The 21914-nt window shown below is 40.1% G+C and overlaps 1 protein-coding gene and 1 long non-coding RNA gene across 6 annotated transcripts in view; one reads left to right on the top strand and one right to left on the bottom strand.

The window, feature by feature from the left end:
* LOC103886228 overlaps window positions 1-21914 on the top strand; it is a 60450-nt gene that overhangs the window by 4318 nt on the left and 34218 nt on the right. Inside the window, exon 2 of the long non-coding RNA XR_002523356.2 lies at window positions 20370-20565. This is a non-coding gene — a long non-coding RNA (uncharacterized LOC103886228). The remainder of the gene's footprint in view (window positions 1-20369; window positions 20566-21914) is intronic.
* POLE2 (DNA polymerase epsilon 2, accessory subunit) overlaps window positions 5589-21914 on the bottom strand; it is a 52949-nt gene continuing 36623 nt past the window's right edge. For all 5 annotated transcript variants that reach the window (XM_031668138.1, XM_031668136.1, XM_031668140.1 and 2 more), the window contains 9 exons: window positions 18103-18275; window positions 17455-17544; window positions 17234-17288; window positions 16594-16653; window positions 16429-16506; window positions 13879-13987; window positions 12875-13051; window positions 9909-9976; window positions 5589-5706 (listed from right to left, as the gene is read on the bottom strand). In XM_031668138.1, coding sequence (XP_031523998.1) covers window positions 5688-5706; window positions 9909-9976; window positions 12875-13051; window positions 13879-13987; window positions 16429-16506; window positions 16594-16653; window positions 17234-17288; window positions 17455-17544; window positions 18103-18275 — 829 coding nt within the window. In that variant the 3' untranslated portion in view covers window positions 5589-5687. The remainder of the gene's footprint in view (window positions 5707-9908; window positions 9977-12874; window positions 13052-13878; window positions 13988-16428; window positions 16507-16593; window positions 16654-17233; window positions 17289-17454; window positions 17545-18102; window positions 18276-21914) is intronic.

Raw genomic sequence — 21914 nt, 5'->3', positions numbered from 1 at the left:
GCTGACATGATGAAACCCTGTCTCTACTAAACACACACACACACACACACAATTTGCTGGGCGCGGCACACATACACACAGCCGGGCGTGGTGGCAGGTGCCTGTAGTCCCAGCTACTCAGGAGGCTGAGGCAGGAGAATGGCGTGAACCCAGAAGGCAGAGCTTGCAGTGAGCCTAGATAGCGCCACTGTATTCCAGCCTGGATGACACAGCGAGACTGTTTCAAAAAAGAAAAGAAAAAGAAAAAGGAAAGAGCCGGGCGCGGTGGCTCAAGCCTGTAATCCCAGCACTTTGGGAGGCCGAGACGGGCGGATCACGAGGTCAGGAGATCGAGACCATCCTGGCGAACATGGTGAAACCCCGTCTCTACTAAAAAAATACAAAAAACTAGCCGGGCGAGGCGGCGGGCGCCTGTAGTCCCAGCTACTTGGGAGGCTGAGGCAGGAGAATGGCGTAAACCCGGGAGGCGGAGCTTGCAGTGAGCTGAGATCCGGCCACTGCACTCCAGCCCGGGTGACAGAGCCAGACTCCGTCTCAAAAAAAAAAAAAAAAAAAAATAAAAAAAATAAAAATAAAAAATAAAAATAAAAAAATTTGCCCTCATGGATTTCATCTGGGGTGAGACTAGTGAGTCCAAAATGGTATCTCCAGTTCTGTCTGACCACTGAACTCTAAAAGACTTACATGCCACTGCCCCGCAGAGTTCTCCACCTGGATGTTTGATGGGCATCTCACATTAACAGTTCTACATAGAAATCTTGATTTTTACATCTTGAACTTGTTCTCTCCCCAGTCGCACTAAATGATACTGCCTGCCCAGCTACTTAAACCTAAAACGTAAGCATAATTCTCGATTCCTCTTTCCCTCACCCTGCTGCCATTCAGTTACATAGTCCTGTTGCCTCTTCTTGTACACTCCAAATATATCCACTTCTTTCTATTTCCAGTGTGAGCCACCATCATCTCCATCGCAGACTAGTGCAGTAGCTTCCAATTGGTCTCTTCAGCTCTTCCCTTCTGACAATCTCTTTTCCACACAATTGCTTTAGTGATCTTTAAAATCAAATCAATTTACATCATTCTCTGCTGAAAACCTAGTAGCTTCATATCCAGGTTCCTTACATGTGTCTACACTTAATCCCTAACCCTCTTCATATTCACCATCTAATTTTCTTCCCCGGATCAGTCTAATGTCAGAATACTCTTGACTCCTCTGCAGCCTGGGTACAGGCCATTGAACCTCAAGACCTTAAATGATGTCACCTTAGTGACTCCCTGCAACATGCTTCTCCCACCTCCAACACCTTATATAATTATGGCCAGCAACGTTTTTTGTTGTTCTTGTTTTGAGATGGAGTTTCACTCTGTCTCCCAGGCTGGAGTGCAGCAGCGCGATGGCGGCTCACTGCAACCTCTGCCTCCTGGGTTCAAGCAATTCTCGTGCCCCGGCCTGCAAGTAGCTGGGACTACAGGAAGGTACCACCATGCCCAGCTAATTTTTTTTTTTTTTGTATTAGTAGAGATGGGGTTGTCTCCATGTTGGCCAGGCTGGTCTCGAACTCCTGACCTCAAGTGATCTGCCCGCCTCAGCCTCCCAAAGTGCTGGGATTACGGCCATGAGGCACCATGCTTGGCTTTTTTTTTTTTTTTTAAACCATGGTTTATATTTGGTATTTTCTTGTTATAGGGTATGGCTCTCCCCATTTGAAAAGGGAAGCATCATGAAATCTAGGACCTTGCCTTTCTGATTTACCACTGGATTCTCTAATGCCTAGAACATTATTGGGCAGGCAGATGAATTAATATAGTAAAGAAAAAAATCAAGTTTAGTATGTATAGTATGATCCCAAAATATTTTTATAGGAAAAATGTATACATAGAGAAAAATCTGGAAGCATATTTACCAAATATTAACAATATTTCTGATAGTGGAATTGCAGGTTGTTAAAAATTTTCTTTATGCTTGCTTATATTTTATAATTTTCTATGAACTTGTTTAGTAAAAAGTCTTAGAACACCCTGCTGTTAGGTTTTAAAGCTTTGCATCTAAAATAGCTTTGAGACATAAAGATGAGTTCCAAAGGGTTCAAAGCACCTGAGGGATGTGTAAAATTGCACTCTTTTCTATTATAACCCTGAGGTCAGTGAGCATAACCAAGGATTGTCAACTTACTTTCACTCACCTTTGTAATGTCAAAATTCTGGACGTTTGACCTTAAAAAAGGCATTTCCAAACATGAACACACCATACTTCTCAAAAGACAACAAACTACAACTGGTTGTTTAGAAGTGATGATGGCCTTTGGGGTTCCTGAACCCTCTGAAATTATGTGTACGGGTAGGCTCGTGGGGCTGGGGGACATGGGTCTCAGTAGAGGCCCATAGGGCCCGTAGCTTTCATTAGATTTTCTGAGGGTTCCTACCCTCTGCTTTGCCAAATTTCTTACTATGTGATGTTCTCTTTCCCAGAAGAATCTCTTTGGGAAAAGACAGTGTAATTGTGGAAGAGCCCCCTTGCCCAAGACAAATGTTCCCTTGCCTAAAATTCATCCATTAAAGAAAGCTGTCCTTAAAAAAAATAATGGGCCAGGCGCAGTGGCCCACACCTATAATCCCAGCACTTTGGGAGGCCGAGGTGGGTGGATCACCTGAGGTCAGGGGTTTGAGACCAGCCTGGCCAACATGGTGAAACTCCACTTCTACTAAAAATACAAAAATTAGCCAGGAGTGGTGGCGGGCACCTGTAATCCCAGCTAGTTAGGAGGCTGAGGCAGGAGAATTGCTTGAACCCAGGAGGCTGAGGTTGCAGTGAGCCGAGATTGTGCCATTGCATTCCAGCCTGGGCAAGAAGAATGAGACTCCGTCTCAAAAAAAAAAAAAAAAAAAAATTAATGCCTTTTGGAGGGAGAAGGTCCTAAGTACTAGAGCCATTATCAGTTATTAACCCCTTTGTGCAACCTGTCTTATCCTATCCTTCCACAAATACTGCTTTTGCTCTCTTCAGATGCCATTGTTCTATTTACTGGGAAGCAGAGGTCCAGAGTAGATGGCTGAGACCTACTGACTTAAGTGAGACACTGTGATAGCACATGCCAGATCCTAATACATAACAAACAGCTTCATGAGACAAAACTTAATGCACTGGAATTTTCTATTCTGCCGTGACTCATTTATATTTCAACCCACGGATCAGTTTGACCTTCAGTCTGAAACACTGCTCAAGATAAATGATCTTTTGTAGCTTCAGTAGCATGTTCAGTAAGGAAGTAGAGGAAGGCAAGACAATACTATGCTGGTGAAGCGCCTGGGCTCCATTCAGATAACCCAGCATCAACTCTGCTGTGACCCTTACCAGCTGTGTGACTTTGGGCAACTTATTTAACCTCCCTATGCCTGTTTTCTTCATGTATAACTAAAGGTAATAGTGAACCTAATGAGGATTAAACTGCGCAATGAATAAGCACTTAGCACAGTGCCTAACATAGTAAACATTTAATACATGCATTAAGGAATTGGAGCAACGGTCTTGCAACCCTTTCCACAACCCCCCCAGCCCTTTAATTCAGAAAACCTGCCTAAAAATGAAGCCCAAAGTGTAAGCACAATAAAAGCAATAAAAGTGGGGCTTTTGAATAGAGTGGGTAGGAGCCTTAGCTCCAGAGAAAACGTGTATGTGGGCACAGGATCAGAATGAAATGTCCCATTTTAAGTTTACCTTCCCTCATCACCAGTACAAGAGGACACTAAATTTTACAGATGGTGGTGAATGATTGGGGCTCACCTGATTTTGCTTAATAGGGATATCTTATGGACCACAAAATTAAATTCCTGTGCCTATAAGGCAGAGAAAACAGTTCGTGAGCACAATCCAATCTGTAAGCATGTCTTCTTGGTTGCAAACTGCAATTTAAATTAGTGCTTGCGAAGTCAGGATATTGTACCGAAAAATCCAGATTTCTCTAAAATGGCCCTATAGGCCTGGTTTCCTGCATGGCTGCCCATGGCTAAAGAATGCTTCATTCGGTCTGTCCAGTCTCTGGCATTCCATGGTTTCCCTACAGAGACTACGTGTTTGCTTTTATAGTAGAGAAATCTTGTGTGTGTTAATAATCTGGCTCCTGTTCTGAGGTGCACCTTTACTTAATGGTGCCTCGTAAACACTGCAGCAGTGAGATCAGCCGGGCTTCAGCTGATTAAACACCCATTTGGGAACACCCAGTTGGGAACACGCTGTCTCTGTTCTTTTACTAAAGTAAAGTCCAGACATTCTTTCACACCGGCTCCTCTGCTGTCTCATCTCACAGACCTTGGCTTTCTTTTCCATCTCTGAACGATGTTGATCCTCACCTGGTTCTAGCTCCTGCCTTACCTTATTCTATTGATGGCCTGCTTCTGGCAATTTACTGCTCTGGGTTAATGGCCTTGTTTCACTTCACTTCATCTTGTTTAACCCCTAAATGCACCCTACTTTCACTGTGTTCTTGAAAAGATCTCAAAATACCTCTAATTATAGAAGCAATTATGTAACCAGTGAATGAGAGGACACCTTGATTTCAATTTCCATTTATAAACTTCTGCCCATCGTCATTCATATTTAGCTCTGTGACTCTCATAACTGGACCAGCAGCCTTGCATGTCTATTTTACTGCTACTTTCTAGGCCCTGTTTAAATTTATGTCTTGACTTCATCTTTAAATTTTGATTTTACCAGGTTATTCTTGAAATTAAAGCTAAACCTTGCTCTTCTAACATTAGGCCCCTTCTAACATCCTTCCAATTTTCCATCCCCAAACCACATGTCAGATTGTCATGTCCTTGCTGCTAAATTCACTTATCACTGCATTCATATTAAATTTCCTTGAGGAATTTCCCATTCACTGTGTCATTTTTATATTTTTTTATTAGTACCTTTTCTCTCAAAAGCTAATTCTCTTTGAAAGCAATGTCTTCCAGTCCAGGCTCTTCGTTTTTTTGTTTTTTTTTTGAGACAGAGTCTCACTCTGTCACCCAGACTGGAGTGCAGTGGCCTGATCTCAGCTCACTGCAACCTCTGTCTCCCAGGTTCAAGCAATTCTCCCTGCACTCCAGCCTGGGTGACAGAGCAAGACTCTGTCTCCAAAAAAAAAAAAAGAGTATATCTTAACACATATCCACGTAGTTTTCTTTCTTTCTTTCTTTCTTTTTTGACGGAGTCTTGTTCTGTTACCCAGGCTGGAGTACAATGGCACGATCTTGGCTCACTGTAACCTCTACCTCTTGGGTTCAAGTGATTCTCCTGTCTCAGCCTCCCGAGTAGTTGGGATTACAGGTGCCCGCCACCACGCCCAGCTAATTTTTGTATTTTTTTTTTAGTAGAGACAGGGTTCTGCCATCTTGGCCAGGCTGGTCTTGACCTCCTGACCTCAGGTGATCACCCGCCTCAGCCTCCCAGAGCACTAGGATTACAGGTGTGAGACACTACGCCTGGCCCCCATATATTTTTCTTAAAAATACGCAGAAAATATTTTTCCTAGAAAACTTTCTAAAGTATACCATCATATTTATCACTTAGTATCAAAATTTCACAAAATACAAATTTAAGCAGAACCTCCTAAAGTTTACCATAATTTTATTGTAATATCAAAATCACATAAGATACAGAGTTAAGCAGAAAACTGATGAATTTTCTTCAGATGGTCTTCAAGATCTCAAAAACCTTGAAGTTTGCTGAAAATAGGAAAAGAAAAATATTTGGAAACCTAAGTTGTACACTTACTAATACTTAGTTGTAGTTAATTTTTAAAAATAGGTATAATTGATTTTAAAAAGTAGGTCAATACATACATACTGTTTCAAATTCAAAAGGAGACTCTAAAAAATAAGTCATTCTCACGCCCCTTTTCTGCTCCCCAAAAAGCAAGTGTATATCTTTTTTTTTTTTCGAGATGGAGTCTCACTCTGTCGCCCAGGCTGGGGTGCAATGGCGCAGTCTCGGCTCACCGCAACCTCTGCCTCCTGGGTTCCAGTGATTCTCCTGCCTCAGCCTCCTGAGTAGCTGGGATTACAGGCATCCACCACCATATCCAGCTAATTTTTGTATTTTTAGTAGAGACGAGGTTTCACCATGTTGGATAGACTGGTCTCGAACTCCTGACCTCAAGTGATCCACCTGCCTCGGACTCCCAAAAAGTGCTAGGATTAGAGGCATGAACCACTGCGCCCGGCCGACAACTGTATGTTCTTATAAAGGTAGACTAATTTTTAAAAAAGGTAGCCGGGCGCGGTGGCTCACGCCTATAATCCAGCACTTTGGGGGGCAGAGGCAGATGGATCACCTGAGATCTGGAGTTTGAGACCAGCCTGACCAACCTGGAGAAACCCCGTCTGTACTAAAAATACAAAATTAGCCAGGTGTGGTGGTACATGCCTGTAATCCCAGCTACTCAGGAGGTTGAGGCAGGAGAATCTCTTGAACCCGGGAGGCAGAGGCTGCAGTGAGCCAAGATGGTGCCACTGCACTCCAGCCTGGGCAACAAGAGCGAAACTCTATCTCCAAAAAAAAAAAAAAAAAAAAAAGTAAGTCTAATCATATGTAAGCACATGTATATGTGGTCTTATGCTTTAAAAACACAGAAGTGATATGATATTATGCATACTTTCTACACCTTTTTTCCATTAGTAGTAAATACATTATATTTATCTATATTTAATTCTTTAAGGCTTTGAAATTTAAGTAAATCAGAAAGTTCTGAATAGGTACATTTAGATATATATACATTTTTAAAATTTCTTGGTATAAAAACTGCAGTAAAAAGGCTGGGCACAGTGGCTCATGCCTGTAATCCCAGCCACTTTGGGAGGCCAAGGCTGGTGGATCACCTGAGGTCAGGAGTTTGAGACCAGCCTGGTCAACATGGTGAAACCCCATCTCTACTGAAAATACAAAAAATAGCTGGGTGTGGTGGTGTGTGCCTGTGATCCCAGCTATTTGGGAGGCTGAGGCAGGAAAATCGCTTGAGCCCGAGAGATGGAGGTTGCAGTGAGTTGAGATTGTGGCACTGCACTCTAGCCTGGACAACAGAGCAAGACTCCATCTCACAAAAAAAACTGCAGTAAAAAGCCAATTGTACCTAATTCTACATGATGTACTTGTATACATAGGCTTAAGTATACCTTAAGGATAAATTCCTTTTAGGATAAATTCCTGAAAGTGGAATTGTTGGTGTAGGCATTAATAAATCTTGTCAAATTGTCCTCCGAAAAGGTTTTTGCCATTTTTCATTCTGACCAAGTACATGTGAGAATGTGTATTTCCTCCACTACATCACCAACATTGTTTTTAAATAAAACTACTTGAAAGTCATGTTGAAACAGGGTTCATTTTATCAACTTTGACTACATTTCTGTGATTAATTCCACAATATAATTTCGCAAATATTCTAACAGAAGGCTTCTTAGAAGAAACTAAGTGGCAAGAAGACCAGATTATTTCAATATATCTTGAAATTTTCTGTTTTCCCAAAACATAAACTTAGATCAATTTGTTTGATCTAGCATTGAAAAGATTCCCCAGTTACCAATACAAAATTATAGTTTGGAAATTATGTCAAGGCTTTCAGCATCTGAGGCCACAGCAGATAAAGGAAGCAACTATTTCAGTTCGACAAAGAGTGAGCATCAACTACAAGTACCATGAGACAGGGTACTTAACAGCTGTCACCCAGGCTGGAGTGCAATGTGGACCAATCAATCACAGTTCACTGCAACCTCCGACTCCCAAGCTCAAGTGATCTTCCCACCTGTCTCCCCAGTAACTGGGACTACAGCTGTGGGCCACCACGCCCAGCTAATTTTTTGTATTTTTTGTAGAGAAAGGGCCTTGCCATATTGCCCAGGCTGGTCTTAAACTCCTGACTTAAGCCATCTCCCTGCCTTAGCCTCCCAAAGTGCTAGATTACAGGTGTGAGTCACCACGAATGGCTGCAGGCCGTTTTATGTCTGCAAGTTTTATGCCAAATCTTACTTTAGTAAAAGTCATTCTAACAGTGGACAAGACCATATGCTCCAGGCTGACAGCCCTCAGAGTTGACTTAGTCCTGAGGTCACAAAATCAAGTGCCCTCAGGATATCCAGCGTAGACAGGTGGGCTGGAAAAGAGCATATGTCTGTCCCTTACCTAAAGGCATTCCAAATCAATTTTTTTAAGTATTCAGTGTGGGCTAGGTAAAATCAAATACACATTAGGCTTTCATAAAACTAGGGGCTAGAATATCTTATGTCCTTTATGAGAATATCTATCTGCCTATATTCCAAGAACTAAGCTGTGCTTGGAATACAGCAAGAATCAGCTGTATGTAAAATAAGCAAATTCAAGAATAAAATTTAGAATATATCATAGAATAAATGGACTTAAATCTTCCATGAGTATTAAGCAGCAAGAATATATGCATAAAAATTTTCTAAAATAAATATATTTAAGAAACTTAATCATGGTTTCAGGATTAGGAAACAGAGGTGTTTTTCCTTTTCTCTTTTTTTTTTTAAGACAGTCTCGCTCTGTTACCCAGGCTGGAGTGCAGTGACACAATCTCAGCTCACTGCAACCTCAGCCTCCTGGGTTCAAGAGATTCTCCTGCCTCAGCCTCCTGAGTAGCTAGGACTACAGGCGTGTGTCACCATGCCTGGCTAGTTTTTTGTATTTTTAGTAGAGACGGGGTTTCACTATGTTGGCCAGGCTGGTCTCAAACACCTGACCTCAGGTGATCTGCCTGCCTCAGCCTCCCAAAGTGCTGGGATTACAGACTTGAGCCACAGTGTCCGGCCTCCTTTTTAATTTTATATTTGTAAGCATTATTTTGAAAATTTTGTTATTCATTTTGTATTCACTTTTATTTAAATAAATATGTTAATTCCAAAAAAGAAAAAGACAATTGGGCTGTGTTCAAGATTATATTCTCTGACGAGAATCTGGAGGGGAGTTACTTGATTTGGTCACTTGTTCTTTTTTTTTGAGACGCTGTGTTGCCCAGGCTGGAGTGCAGTGGCACCATCTCCACTCACTGCAACCTCTACCTCCCAGGTTCAAGCAATTCTGCCGTAGCCGCCTCCTCCTGAGTAGCTGGGATTACAGGTACATGCCACCATGCCCGGCTAATTTTTGTATTTTTAGTAGAGACGGGGTTTCAGCATGTTGGTCAGGCTGGTCTCGAACTCCCGACCTCGTGATCCCCACACCTCGGCCTCCCAAAGTCCTGGGATTACAGGTGTGAGCCACTGCGCCCTGCCTGGTCACTTGTTCTTAACCAGTGGTGGGAGCTTTTTCAAAATATAGTTATCTGAGAAATCATGTTAGGATGTCTGAAATCAAGGGAAATAATATTTAAAATGCCTATTCTTTACAATTAGAAAGTCATTTGATGAGTCTGGGGTAAAATCCTAAAACTTAACATTTTTAACAAGGACCCCAGAGGATTCTGATGTGGGTAATCTATATAGATCACTCTGAAAACTACTACCCACTAGCTGGTTATTTTCTTCTCTCCCAAGACGTTTCTGTAACTCCAACCCCATACCATCACCAGACTCACACATAGCTCCCTCATTGTCAATTTAAGGGAAAGTAGGGCTGACCTCTCAGAAGAATGAGAACAGCATCAGGAGTCAGCCTGTAAGAGAACTAGGCCACCTCCACAGCTGGCCTGAGATTTCCCCCAAAAAACAGTTCTTGATCTATTTCAACACAAACGTACTGTCATGTATGCACAATTCTATGTCACACAGCATAACCATGATAAGCTCAGCTGATAATATTTCTTACGGGCCAGTGTAGACATTTTCAAAAAATCTCAACACACTGATAGAATATCTCATTTTCAGTAATTTAACACCTAGAGAAAGATCTTTTTTACTGTGTCTGTGCACACACTTACCTATCTTCTACTGTCTTATTAGAAGGATAAAAAACTTTGAATGAAAATCCACTTCTTGGAAAAGAGCCCTTTGGGGGAGAAAAATGTCTGTAAGTGAATATTCCAACTTTTTTTTTTAATAAATTTTTAAAAACACAATATATATATATATATTTTTATTTTATTTATTTATTTTTATTTATTTTTTTTTTTGAGACACAGTCTCACTCTCATCACCCAGGCTGGAGTGCAGTGGGGGCAATCTCACTGCAACCTCCATTTCCAGGATTCAAGCAATCTTCCCACCTCAGCCTCCCAGGTAGCTGGGACCACAGGCGTGGGCCACCACGCCTAGCTAATTTTTGTATTTTTTGTAAAGACAGATGGGGTTTCACTGTGTTGCCCAGGATGGTCTTGAACACCTGGGCACATGTGATCTGCCCACCTAGGCCTCTCAGAGTGCTGGGATTATAGGCATGAGCCACCGTGCCCAGCCGAATACTCAAGTTTTATAAAATAATCCCTGTTTTTTAAATTAAATTCCTTGGTTATGATTTAAAAATGACAAGATGTGACTATAAAGTAACACAACAGATTTTTACATGATCTCTGTACAGAGTTATTCCTATAAAATATCTCCACTTGAAGCAAGTCTTTTGAGTTGGCTAGACAGTCTTATGCTAAAAGATGAGGTTGGAAATGCTGAGGAGGAGCCTACTTAGTATAAGAAATAAACAGACTGTGTAATGCCAAATATGCATGTGAGACAATCAGCAAGTTCAAGAAGTCTTTCCTGCCCCTCCCTCTAATGCAAATCTGATTTGCATTCCTATGTGTTTGATTCCCTTCCTATGTGCCTGTAAAGCAACTGAGCAATAATCACACATACAGTTGTCTACTATGAAACTCTCAAGTGGCTGAGCAGAGGCCCTGTCTTTTCAGTCTTTGTGCCCCAAGCACTGAACCCAGCGCCTAGCCTATAGCAGGCATTCGTTAATGTGAATAAATATCAAGAAAGGATGAAGTAATGTCTAAAGCTAGTTTTGAGCTTGCCCAAAAGGTATAAATAAGGTAAAAAAGATATAATGATGGTGTAGGAGGTGGTGGTTTACTCACAGGAATGAAAAAGTAGAAAAATTCAGAAATAAGTTGTATTCAAATAGAGCATTAACTAGGAGAATGCTCAAAGTTTAAGTAAGGAAATAGGATCACTATGAAAGACTATTTCAATGTGAATAAAAATGAGGTCATAAATTTCTAAGCAATAAAACCAAATCAGTTAACTGTGTTCATCCTTAAAGCAGACGTTCTTTCTTTTTTTTTTTTTTGGAGACAGAGGCTCGCTTTGTCCCCCAGGCTGGAGTGCAGTGGCGGATCTTGGCTCTCTGCAAGCTCCACCTCCCGGGTTCATGCCATTCTCCTGCCTCAGCTTCCCGAGTAGCTGGGACTACAGGCGCCCGTCATCACGCCCAGCTAATTTTTTTTGTATTTTTAGTAGAGATGGGGTTTCTCCTTGTTAGCCAGGATGGTCTCGATCTCCTGACCTCGTGATCTGCCCGCCTCGGCCTCCCAAAGTGCTGGGATTACAGGCGCGAGCCACCGTGCCTGGCCAAAGCAGACGTTCTTAACCAGGGCTACTTTGTCCCTCGGGGATATTTGGCCAATGTCTGGAAACACTTCTGATTGTTACAGCTGGGGGATGCTACTGACATTTATTGGATAGAGGCCAGGGGTGCTGCTAAACAGCTTAGAGTACACAGGATAGCCCCCACAACCAAAAATTACTTGGTCCAAAATGTCAAAAGTGCCAAGGTTGATAAGCCATGTCTTAGAGGCAGCCGGACAAACTGTGTGTTTGAGGAAAGCAAAGTAAGTAGAGACAGGCCCTTCCTATGTTGCCCATGCTGGTTGTGAACTCCTGGACTCAAGCCATCTTCCTGCCTCGGCCTCCCAAAGTGCTAGGATGACAGGTCCAGCATCATGCCAAAACTAAGGCATGATGTTTCTAGAAATTACTCAGATGAAACAAAAAATTAGTAAAGTCTAAAATTCACAAGAATCAAGGAAGCATGCAATTCAAAAATCACTAGTGGAGATAATATTTTGTTTGACATAACTGTGTTTATGTCATTGTTTATGCAGTATTTATTCTCCAAGTTCAAAAAGTCAATTATATTTCTTTTCTTTTTTTTTTTTTTGAGATGGAGTCTCGCTCTGTTGCCCAGGCTGGAGTGCGATGGCGTGATCTCCACTTACTGCAACCTCTGCCTCCCGGGTTCAAGCAATTCTCCTGCCTCAGCCTCCCGAGTAGCTGGATTACAGGTGTGCACCACCATGCCCAGCTAATTTTTGTAATTTTTAGTAGAGACGGGGTTTCACCATGTTGGTCAGGCTGGTCTTGAACTCCTGACCTCATGATCCACCTGCCTCAGCCTCTGAAAGTGCTAAGATTACAGGCATGAGCCAGCACGCCCAGCCTAAAAGTCAATTATATTTCTGTAGAAATTCTGAAGCAATGTCAAGATTCTGAAGCAATTTCAAGGTTCTACATAAAAAGTAATAAAATGTGTACCAATGAGGTTTCTACATTAATCAGGCTTAGATTTTTGGGACCTGTGCAATTTCTAAAAATCAAAATCATTTTCAAAGGACAGGTACCACCAATATACAGACTCTGAAGCAATTCCCAGAAGGGAATCCCAATATAAGTTTTAAAGAGGAGAAAATACTGTTTTGGATTCATATTTTGGTATGGTTTTTTTTTTTTTTTTTTTTTTAAAGTCATATTACTTTATAGTCACATACTATACTGAAAATTTAAGAACTTTCTGTGTATACCAACTTTCTGTGTATAGAAACTTAATTCAGTGTTTCATTAATAGCATATTTTTACTTCAACAATAATTTTATTAAATATATATTTTAAATTAAAAAATGTACTCTAATCTTGACAAATAATGACTATATAAGATTAACTACATTCTTACAGGGTTTAGGCAGAGGCATTCAGTATTCGTGATAGTGAAGGGATCGTATTTGTCTGCAATGACAAGTAGATCGGGCACAGGATACACTCTCAAAGCATAGTCATATGCCCAATACACTGGGCAGACATAAAGAGGTAGGGGAGTCAGATGTCCTTGGGATAAGATAGTCTTTACAAACTACAAAAGAGCACAAAACAAAACAAACTTCAATTCATTTGCAAAAGTGAAAATAGCTAAACAAATAATTTCAAATTAAACCAAAAGGAACCAGAAAATTTGAGAAACAACTAGGAAAGCTTTGACTCACAGAGCTTTGGGAGACACTAATTTAAAAACGAAATGAACTATTCTGTATTTTAGGGAAAAAAAAAATCTATGAGTTTTCATTTAATAACATATATATACGTCATTATGCTGCCCAGGCTGGTCTTAAACTCCTGGCCTCAAACAAGCCTCCCAAAGTGCTGGGATTACAGGCATAAGCCACTGCGCCTGGTCCATAAACTTTAAATATTATAAAATGAATAACACAAATGCTCTGTAACATCTATTTCCATACTTCTCAAATGGGGGTATATGTAATCTGGGATTCATAACTGTATGTGAGGGAACCTTGAAGCTACAAGATAAATACTGTACATTCTTGTGATATGGACATACTATATAAAATATGTAACCAATGGGATAAATAAGAACAGTTTATTAAAACAAATATACATATATTTTAAAGTATGATTTAAGAGTTTAAAAGACAAAACACAAAGCTTGAAAGAAATTTTCTGCTTATTCTCAGCTTTTCTCTGTCCTTTAGGGTATACACTTTGGTAGAAAGCTGCGAAACACTGACTTCACTAACAAAAATTAACTTACTGACAAAAGTATGTTCAAACTATTTTGAACCATAAATAAATGTCCTAACCCAAGGACAAATTATTAAGTGGCTTAATAAAATTTTATATAATGCAACATGTAAGACAGTTTAATAAAAAAGATGTTTCACTTACATGATTAGGAATAGCCAAATTGCTACTAGGAAAACGGACGCAGTTTCTGCACATTTTATTTACTAAGTCTTCACGGAAGACAATAATTTCCTGTGTACAGTACTGAATTCTGAAATGAAAACAGTAGTTGAATTTGACTTCTCAGAAAAAAATGAGATTAATTTTAAAGGTAAAATCTCTTAGAATACAAGCCCATTCCCACATCAACTGTTCACCATACAAAACTTCAACCAGAGTCTGTCTATTCATCCATTCATTTAACAGCTATGTATTGAGCTCTTAATATATGCCTACCCCATTCTAGGGATTAGCGAACAGAACCAAGAGATCCCAGCCCTCATACAGTTTACATTCTAGTGAAGAGTGGGGCTAAGAAAATAAAAAGCAAACATAATTATATAGTATGTTTTAAGATAATTAAGTGTACGAGAAAAAGAAAAAGACAGGCTAAGAGGGATAACATATGTAGGAAGAGAGAGCCTAGAAGGCTGGCATATTAATAGGATGATCAGAACAGGCAGGGCTCATAATTTAGTGTGACTTGAGCACAGGCTTGAAGCGGAAGAGGGACTTAGTCAAGCAGATATCTAGAGGAAGCGCACTGCAGGCAAAGGGAAGATGTAGCACAGGTCCTCAGACTGGAGCTTGCCTGGCATCCTTGAGGAACAGAAGGGAAGCTAGGGTGGCTGGAGTAAATGGGGAGGAGAGGAAATCAGAGAGAGAACGGGGCCAGATCACACAGGGCCTTGATTCCCACTGCAAGGATACGGCTGTCACTAAATCACATGAGGGGGCCCTTTTTCCAGGATCAGGAAGATGGACTGGATATGTCTTATGCTTTACAGGATCACTTTCACACTGCATTAAGAGTAGAATATGGAGGGGAAGGGGTAGAAGCTGGAGACCAATTAGGAGGCTATTGTAATAATCCAGGCCGACCAGATGGCAGAGCGGGGCTCCTCAACCCCCAGGCCACGGACTGGTAGCAGTCCATGGTCTGTTAGGAACTGGACCACACAGCAGGAGGTGAGCGGCAGGCTGCAAGCAAGCAAAGCTTCATCTGTATCTACAGCCGCTCCCCATCAGTTGCATTACATCCTGACCTCTGCCTCCTGTCAGATCGGTAGGGGCATTCGATTCTCACAGGAGCACGAATCCGGTTGTGAACTGCACATGTGAGTGATCTAGGCTGCACACTCCTTATAAGAATCTAATGCCTGATGATCTGTCACTGTCTCATCATCCCCCGATGGGACCATCTAATTTCAGGAAAACAGGCTCAGGGCTCCCACTGATTCTATATTATAGTAAGTTGTATAATTGTTTTATTATATATTACAATGTAATAATAATAGAAATAAAGTACACAATAAGTGTAATACGCTTGAATCATCCCAAAATCACCCCCACCCCCCTGGGGTCTCTGGAAAAACTGTCTCCTGTAAAACCAGTCCCTGGTGCCAAAAAGGTTGGGTACCACTGTGGTAGAGGGTTGTGGAGGTGGAGGTATAGACAGGTGGCAGATTCTGGATATAATTTGAAGTTAATAGGATTTCCTGAAAAAACATATGTGAGAGAAACCCTAAAGTGTTTGGCCTGAACAACTGGAATAATTGTTATTCAGGCCATGAAGGTGCCACGAACTAAGATGGAGAAGTCTACAGAAGAGGTTAGGGGCGCTGGTGGGGAGGAAGATCAGGAGTTCACTTAGGTTGGGATGGTGATAAGTAGCAACTGGATACCTGAGTCTGGAGTTTGGAAGGTAGGCTGAGGTGGAAATATAAATGTGGGAGGTGTCAATACACAGATGATACTTAAAGCCAGAGGACACTGGAGAAGGCCAGCAAAGAAGTGAATGTAGGCAGAAAAGAGAGGCGAACCAAGGCTGACTCTGACAGTATTCCCACAGGAAGAATTTATGATTACAATGAGCAATACCAACAGTAAATAAGTAATCTTTGTATTCTTCCTTTGTAACCTTTCTTAAAGGATGTGTAATAATAGTATCTATTTTTAAATCGCTATCCATTATTCAAGAGTCTGAATTCACTACCAATAAATTATTTAAATATAGTTAAACTATTTTCAAAGTTTTGAGAAACCTAAAACAAAAATAAATTTTCTTCTTGTATTTATTCCATAACTGTTGGAATTCAGAGACACACTTTAGGAATCAAGTTAGGGTTTTTTTGCTGTTTTTTTTTTGTCTGAGACAGGGTCTCACTCTGTCTTCCAGGCTGCAGGCTGGAATGCAGTAGTGCATTCTCAGCTCACTGCAACCTCTCCACCGACCAAGCTCAAGCGATTCTCCCATCTCAGCCTCTTGAGTAGAACCACAGGCGTGTGCCACCACGCCCAGCTAATTTTTGTATTTTTTGTAGAGATGGGTTTCACTGTGTTGCCCAAGCTGGTCTTGGAACTCCTGAGCTCAAGCAGCCTGCCTGCCTCGGCCTCCCAAAGTGCTGAGATTACAGGTATGAGCCACTGCAGCTGGCTGAATTATTTTTTAAATGAAAGGAAAAATGTGTAACACAAAATACTAATTCTTACCTGCAAGGATTAGTAGTAAAAACTGAAAATGGTACCCTTTGTCTGAATTCATTAGTGATGCTTTCAGCAAGTGGTGGTCTATAAAAACAATTTATGTGATATAGTTTATCTTTTTAAATTTTACAACATTTTCTACACTGTTGCAAAAATTTGAACAAAACTTACCTTGGTAAGATGGAACCAAATCCAGGATCCTCTGGACCAGGTACAAACACAAAACGACTACTGTAGCAAAATTCAACACAATTCATTTCAAAATATTATTGTAACACTATCCAATAGCTTAAAAACAAGTTATTCCCTTTGTTTTCACTTTAAAATTAAAAAAGTTTAAATTTCATGCATTATAATAAATGAACTATTAAGTCTCCAGACCAACACTGTCTAGTAATGTGATGATAGAAAAGTTCTATATCCGCACTGTCCAATTGAACACCTGAATTGTGGCTAGCATAGCTGATGGACTGAATTTTATATTTTATTTAACTTCAATTAAACTTAAATTTAAAGAGACATGTGGCCAGTGACTATCATATTGGAGAGTGAAGCTCTAGACTCTTAAGAGTAATGTCACAAAGAAATTCCAAGTATGGCTGAAATTACCTCTATCCCTTTCAATACTTTTCATTATAAACCTCTAGTACAATGTGAGGATAACTTTATCTTTTAGCTCTTTTAATTTCCTCAACTTTATCTTTCTTCCTTAGTTTTGTAATAATTATTGCTGATATGATATAACAAAATTCATTTTTTGTTTTTTTTTAAGCAAAATGGTGAAAAAGATATACAGTGGTGAGATCATTACCTTTGGTGAATATCTGGGTATTCACATATTATATCTGCCAAAGTTTTTAGGGAATCTAAAATTTTAAAAAGGTATTGAATTAAATTTGCATATAATGCCATAAAAATTATATTTGATTAGACACAATTCTGTATATTCTTAATTAAAATATTATGGATAATTCCTTATTACTTAGTTTATATGACTATAGAAACACTTCTTATTAAATAGACCCTTAATACCTTTCAGAGCTTGAACTTGATTTTTTCCATATGGTGCAGATGAAAAATTACCACACAGAATAAAGCAGGTTGGAGGTGATGGTGAATAACCTAAAGAATAAAAGAGTAATGAACAATACTTTTCTAGTCTACAAATCAAGTTAAAAACCTTTAACCATGACTTTTTAATAATAAAAATTTATTTTAATTAAAATAACATTTCAATAACTTATTAAAATAATACTAATAACCGTACTCATTTATTGGGCACTTACTATAGGCCAGGCCTGCACTGGCTTAATTACTCCTTAGAATGTCCATATAATCTGAGACATAGGTTAAGTAACATGCCCAAGGTAATAGGCTCACACTTAAACCCAGTTTGTTTTTGTTTTTGTTTAGAGATGGGGTCTCACTATGTTGGCCAGCTGGTCTTGAACTTCAGGACTAATTCTTATTTATCATGACTATAAACACACACACACACAGGTTTTGTTCTTCATGTAAAAATTTAAGTCTTTAAAATGAAATCTAATTTAAATTATCTCATTGTTAACTCAGTGTTTTTTTTTAAATAGAATACTCAAAAAGATAAATATAATACTCAAAAAGTTTTAAGACACGAACCCTCCTAAGAGTTCAAGAAAGAAGAAAAAAAATAAGACCTACCAGCAAACATTATGCGAAGTTTTTCCAATACTTCCACCTGGTCCAACCAAACATCAGATAAAAACACAAACATAGCATCTTTATTCTCTTCTTCTAGTTGTTTTAGTTTTGCAGAAGTCTTCACAGATGTATTAGAAGGACCTCCAAAAAAATTAATATTTCCATAGTATGCCCTAGATAATTATAACATAATTATCTTCTATATACTACTAGAGATATTTTTCTAATAATTTTATACATTTAGCTTCTTTTTATCTAATGAAGTTGTTTTCCAGTGTAAATAGGTGAAAATGTACTCTTTGTAATACTTTAAAAGTACAAAGGTTATCTAAATATTCTAAAATGAGACAAGCAATATGGAAGCAGTAAATAAAATAATAGGCTATATCTGTGTCTTAAAACTGACTAAAGCAAACATTAAAATAACAATTTCCTATGTCGCTGAAAGTAAGAGAAATGAGTACACCATTTGAACAATACCTAATAGAAACCTCAAAATATGTGCTAACCATCTGCCCAAGTAATTCCACTTCTGGAATGGTTAATCCTAAGGAATTAAGGATATATACAGAGACTAGCCTATATCCAAGAACTGTGAAAAAAATTATTCAACGGTTCCTTCAAAGCTTGGTTTTATTCAGCGCTTACCAAGCAAGGGTCAGTAGGAAAGTGGGTAATCTACACCCTCCCAGCCTCCACCACTCTTGCCCACTCTACACTGACAGCTTGCAGTTCCCAGCTTAAATGCAAATACCCCAGAGGCCTCCTCTGAGGATCCCAAAAGAGGTTAGATTTTCCCATTATACACTCTCATAGGAACCTGCGCTTCTCCTTTGCAGATCTTATCAAATTTGTAATCAGGCCAGGGTGGCTCACACCTGTAATCCCAGCACTTTGGGAGGCCGAGGTGGGGGGATTGCTTGAGGTCAGGAGTTCAAAACCAGCCTGACCAACATGGTGAAATCCACCCAGTCTCTACTAAAAATATGAAAATTAACCAGGTGTCGTGGCAGGCACGTATAATCCCTGCTACTTGGGCGGCTGAGGCAGGAGGATCGCTTGAACCTAGGAGACGGAGGTTGTAGTGAGCCAAGATCATGCCACTGCACTCCAGCTTGGGCGACAAAGCAAGATTTAGTCTCAAAAAAAAAAAAAAAAATTGTAATTGGCCAATTGTAATTAGGCGTTCTTTCATGTCTGTCTCCCCCACCTAGTGGCAAAAAGTATGTGCTCAAAACATACTTCCTAAATGTCACAAATCATGCTATAAAACAATATTTCACAGTAATAGAAAATGTTGATAGCATATTATTAGATGAAAAACACGTACAAAGCAAGGTACAGTATGTATCCATTTATAGTGCCAAAAAAAGGGAATATAGACCTCTGCATTCATGCATAAAAAGAAACTCTCCAGATACACATACATACCCTGTTATAGTTGATTTCCTTTTTTTTTTTTTTTTTTAAAAAGACGGAGTCTCACTCTGTCTTCCAGGCTGGAGTGCAGTGGTGCATGGTGCAATCTCAGCTCATTGCAACCTTGGTCTCCCAGGTTCAAGCAATTCTCCTGCCTTAGTCTCCCAAGTAGCTGAGATTACAGGCACGTGCCACCACGTCCAGCCAATTTTGTATTTTTAGTACAGATGGGGTTTCACCATGTTAGCTAGGCTGGTCTTGAACTCCTGACCCCAAATGATTCGCCCTCCTTGGCCTCCCAAAGTGCTGGGATTACAGGCATGAGCCACCATGCCCAGCCAGTTGATTCTTGTTATTAGTGATAGTTATGTTCTATAAAATCTCCACAATGAATTGGCAAACACTGAACCACTGCTCCATGGGAAAATTTGTACATATATATATATACGTGGATTGATTATAGTCTTAAGTCCTAAAACCAATTTATCCTGGTAGATTCTAATTTACAAATGAGAAAAGTTTAAGTGACTTGTCTGAGGTTGCTCCAAAAACAAGTGCCAGAGCTGAGATTCAAATGCCCCCTCCCCACTCACAACTGGCCCCAGGGCCAGAGCTTCTTGCACTGCCCTGTACTGCTCCCTGCAGTCTCTGTCCTCTGGTCATCTCTTTTTTTTTTTCTTTTTGAGATGAGTCTCGCTCTGTCACCCAGGCTGGAGTGCAATGGCGTGATCTTGGCTCACTGCAAACTCCGCCTCCCGGGTTCATGCCATTCTCCTGCCCCAGCCTCCTGAGTAGCTGGACTACAGGCGTCCGCCACCTCGCCCACTAATTTTTTTTTCTTTTTTTAGTAGAGACGGGGTTTCATCGTGTTAGCCAGGATGGTCTCGATCTCCTGATCTAGTGATCCGCCTGCCTTGGCCTCCCAAAGTGCTGGGATTACAGGCGTGAGCCACCGCGCCTGGCCCCTCTGGTCATCTCTTAATGAAGCTGAAACAAGAGGGCAGTGTGGCCTTGTTCGACTTCAGCTGGGAACATGCATGCCAGGTGACTCAAAATTTTTTGCTGTTCTGCTGAGCATAAATGACTAAAGCACCTTTAGTATTGACTTTAGGAGGTACAAAAACATTTTAGCACAAATCTGTAAATAATGAGGATCTACTATATATGGACAGTCATGCACAGCATAACAACATTTTGGCAATGACAGACTGCATATATGAGTGGTTTCATAGAATGACAATGGAACTGAAAAGCTCTTATTGCCTAGTGACATCTTAGCTGTCAAAATGTCCTAGTGCCATACATTACTGTGTTTGTAGAAACACTGGTGTATACAACCTACGGAGCTGCCAGTTGCAGGAAAGTAGAGCACATACAATAATGTACAATATGTAGCACTTGGTAACAATAATAAATGACTGTGTTACTAGTAAATATGTAAACATTTACTGTACTTTTAATCATTATTTCAGAGTGTACTCCTTCTACTTTTTTTTTTGAGTTAACTGTAAAACAGCCTCAGGTAGGTCCTTCAGGAGGTCCTTCAAGAAGAACGCATTGTTACTACAGTTGGCAGCTCCATGAATTATTGCCCCTGAAGACCCTCCAGTGGAAAAGATGTGGAGGTGAAAGATAGTGATACTGATGACTAACTGTGTATAGGCATAGGTTAATACATTTGTCTTAGTTTTTAACAAAAAACATTTTTAGAAAATATAAAGATGGAAAAAAGTGGCTGAGCACAGTGGCTCATGCCTGTAATCACAGCACTTTGGGAGGCTGAGACAGGAGGACTGCTTGAGGCCAGGAGTTCGAGACCAGCCTCAGTAACATAGTGACACCCTCCCCCACTAATCCCTACACAAAAATTTTTTTTAATTAGCAGTCCTAGCTACTTGGGAAGCTGAGGCAGGAGGAACACTTATGTCCAGGAATTTGAGGTTGCAGTGAGCTATAATCCAGCCTGAAGAGAGGAGTAAGATTCTGTCAGTAAGTCAATTAATCAATAAAAGAAAAAAGCTTACAAAATCAGGATATAAAGAAACAATTTTTGTGCAGCTGTACAATGTATTTGTTTTAAGCTGTTTATTACAAAAGAATCAAGAAGTTTAAAATTTTTTAAAGTTTCTAAAGTAAGAATGTTATAGTAAACTACAGTTAATTTCATTAAAAAATTTTTCTTTTGAGACAGGGTCTTGCTTTGTCACTCTGGCTGGAGTACAGTGGCACAATCATAATTGACAGCAGCCCTGAACTCCTGGGCTCCAGCAATGCTGCCCCTTCAGCTCACCAAGTAGCTAGGACTACAGGCACACACTGCCACACCCAGCCAATTTTGTTGTTGTTGTTGTTGTTGGTAGAAATGAGGTTTTGTTATGCTGTCTAGGCTGGTC

This window comes from Papio anubis, chromosome 7, assembly GCF_008728515.1.
Source record: "Papio anubis isolate 15944 chromosome 7, Panubis1.0, whole genome shotgun sequence".
Lineage (NCBI taxonomy): Eukaryota > Metazoa > Chordata > Mammalia > Primates > Cercopithecidae > Papio > Papio anubis.
The sequence above is the reverse complement of the archived record's forward strand: the minus strand, read 5'-3'. Positions and strand labels throughout refer to the sequence as shown.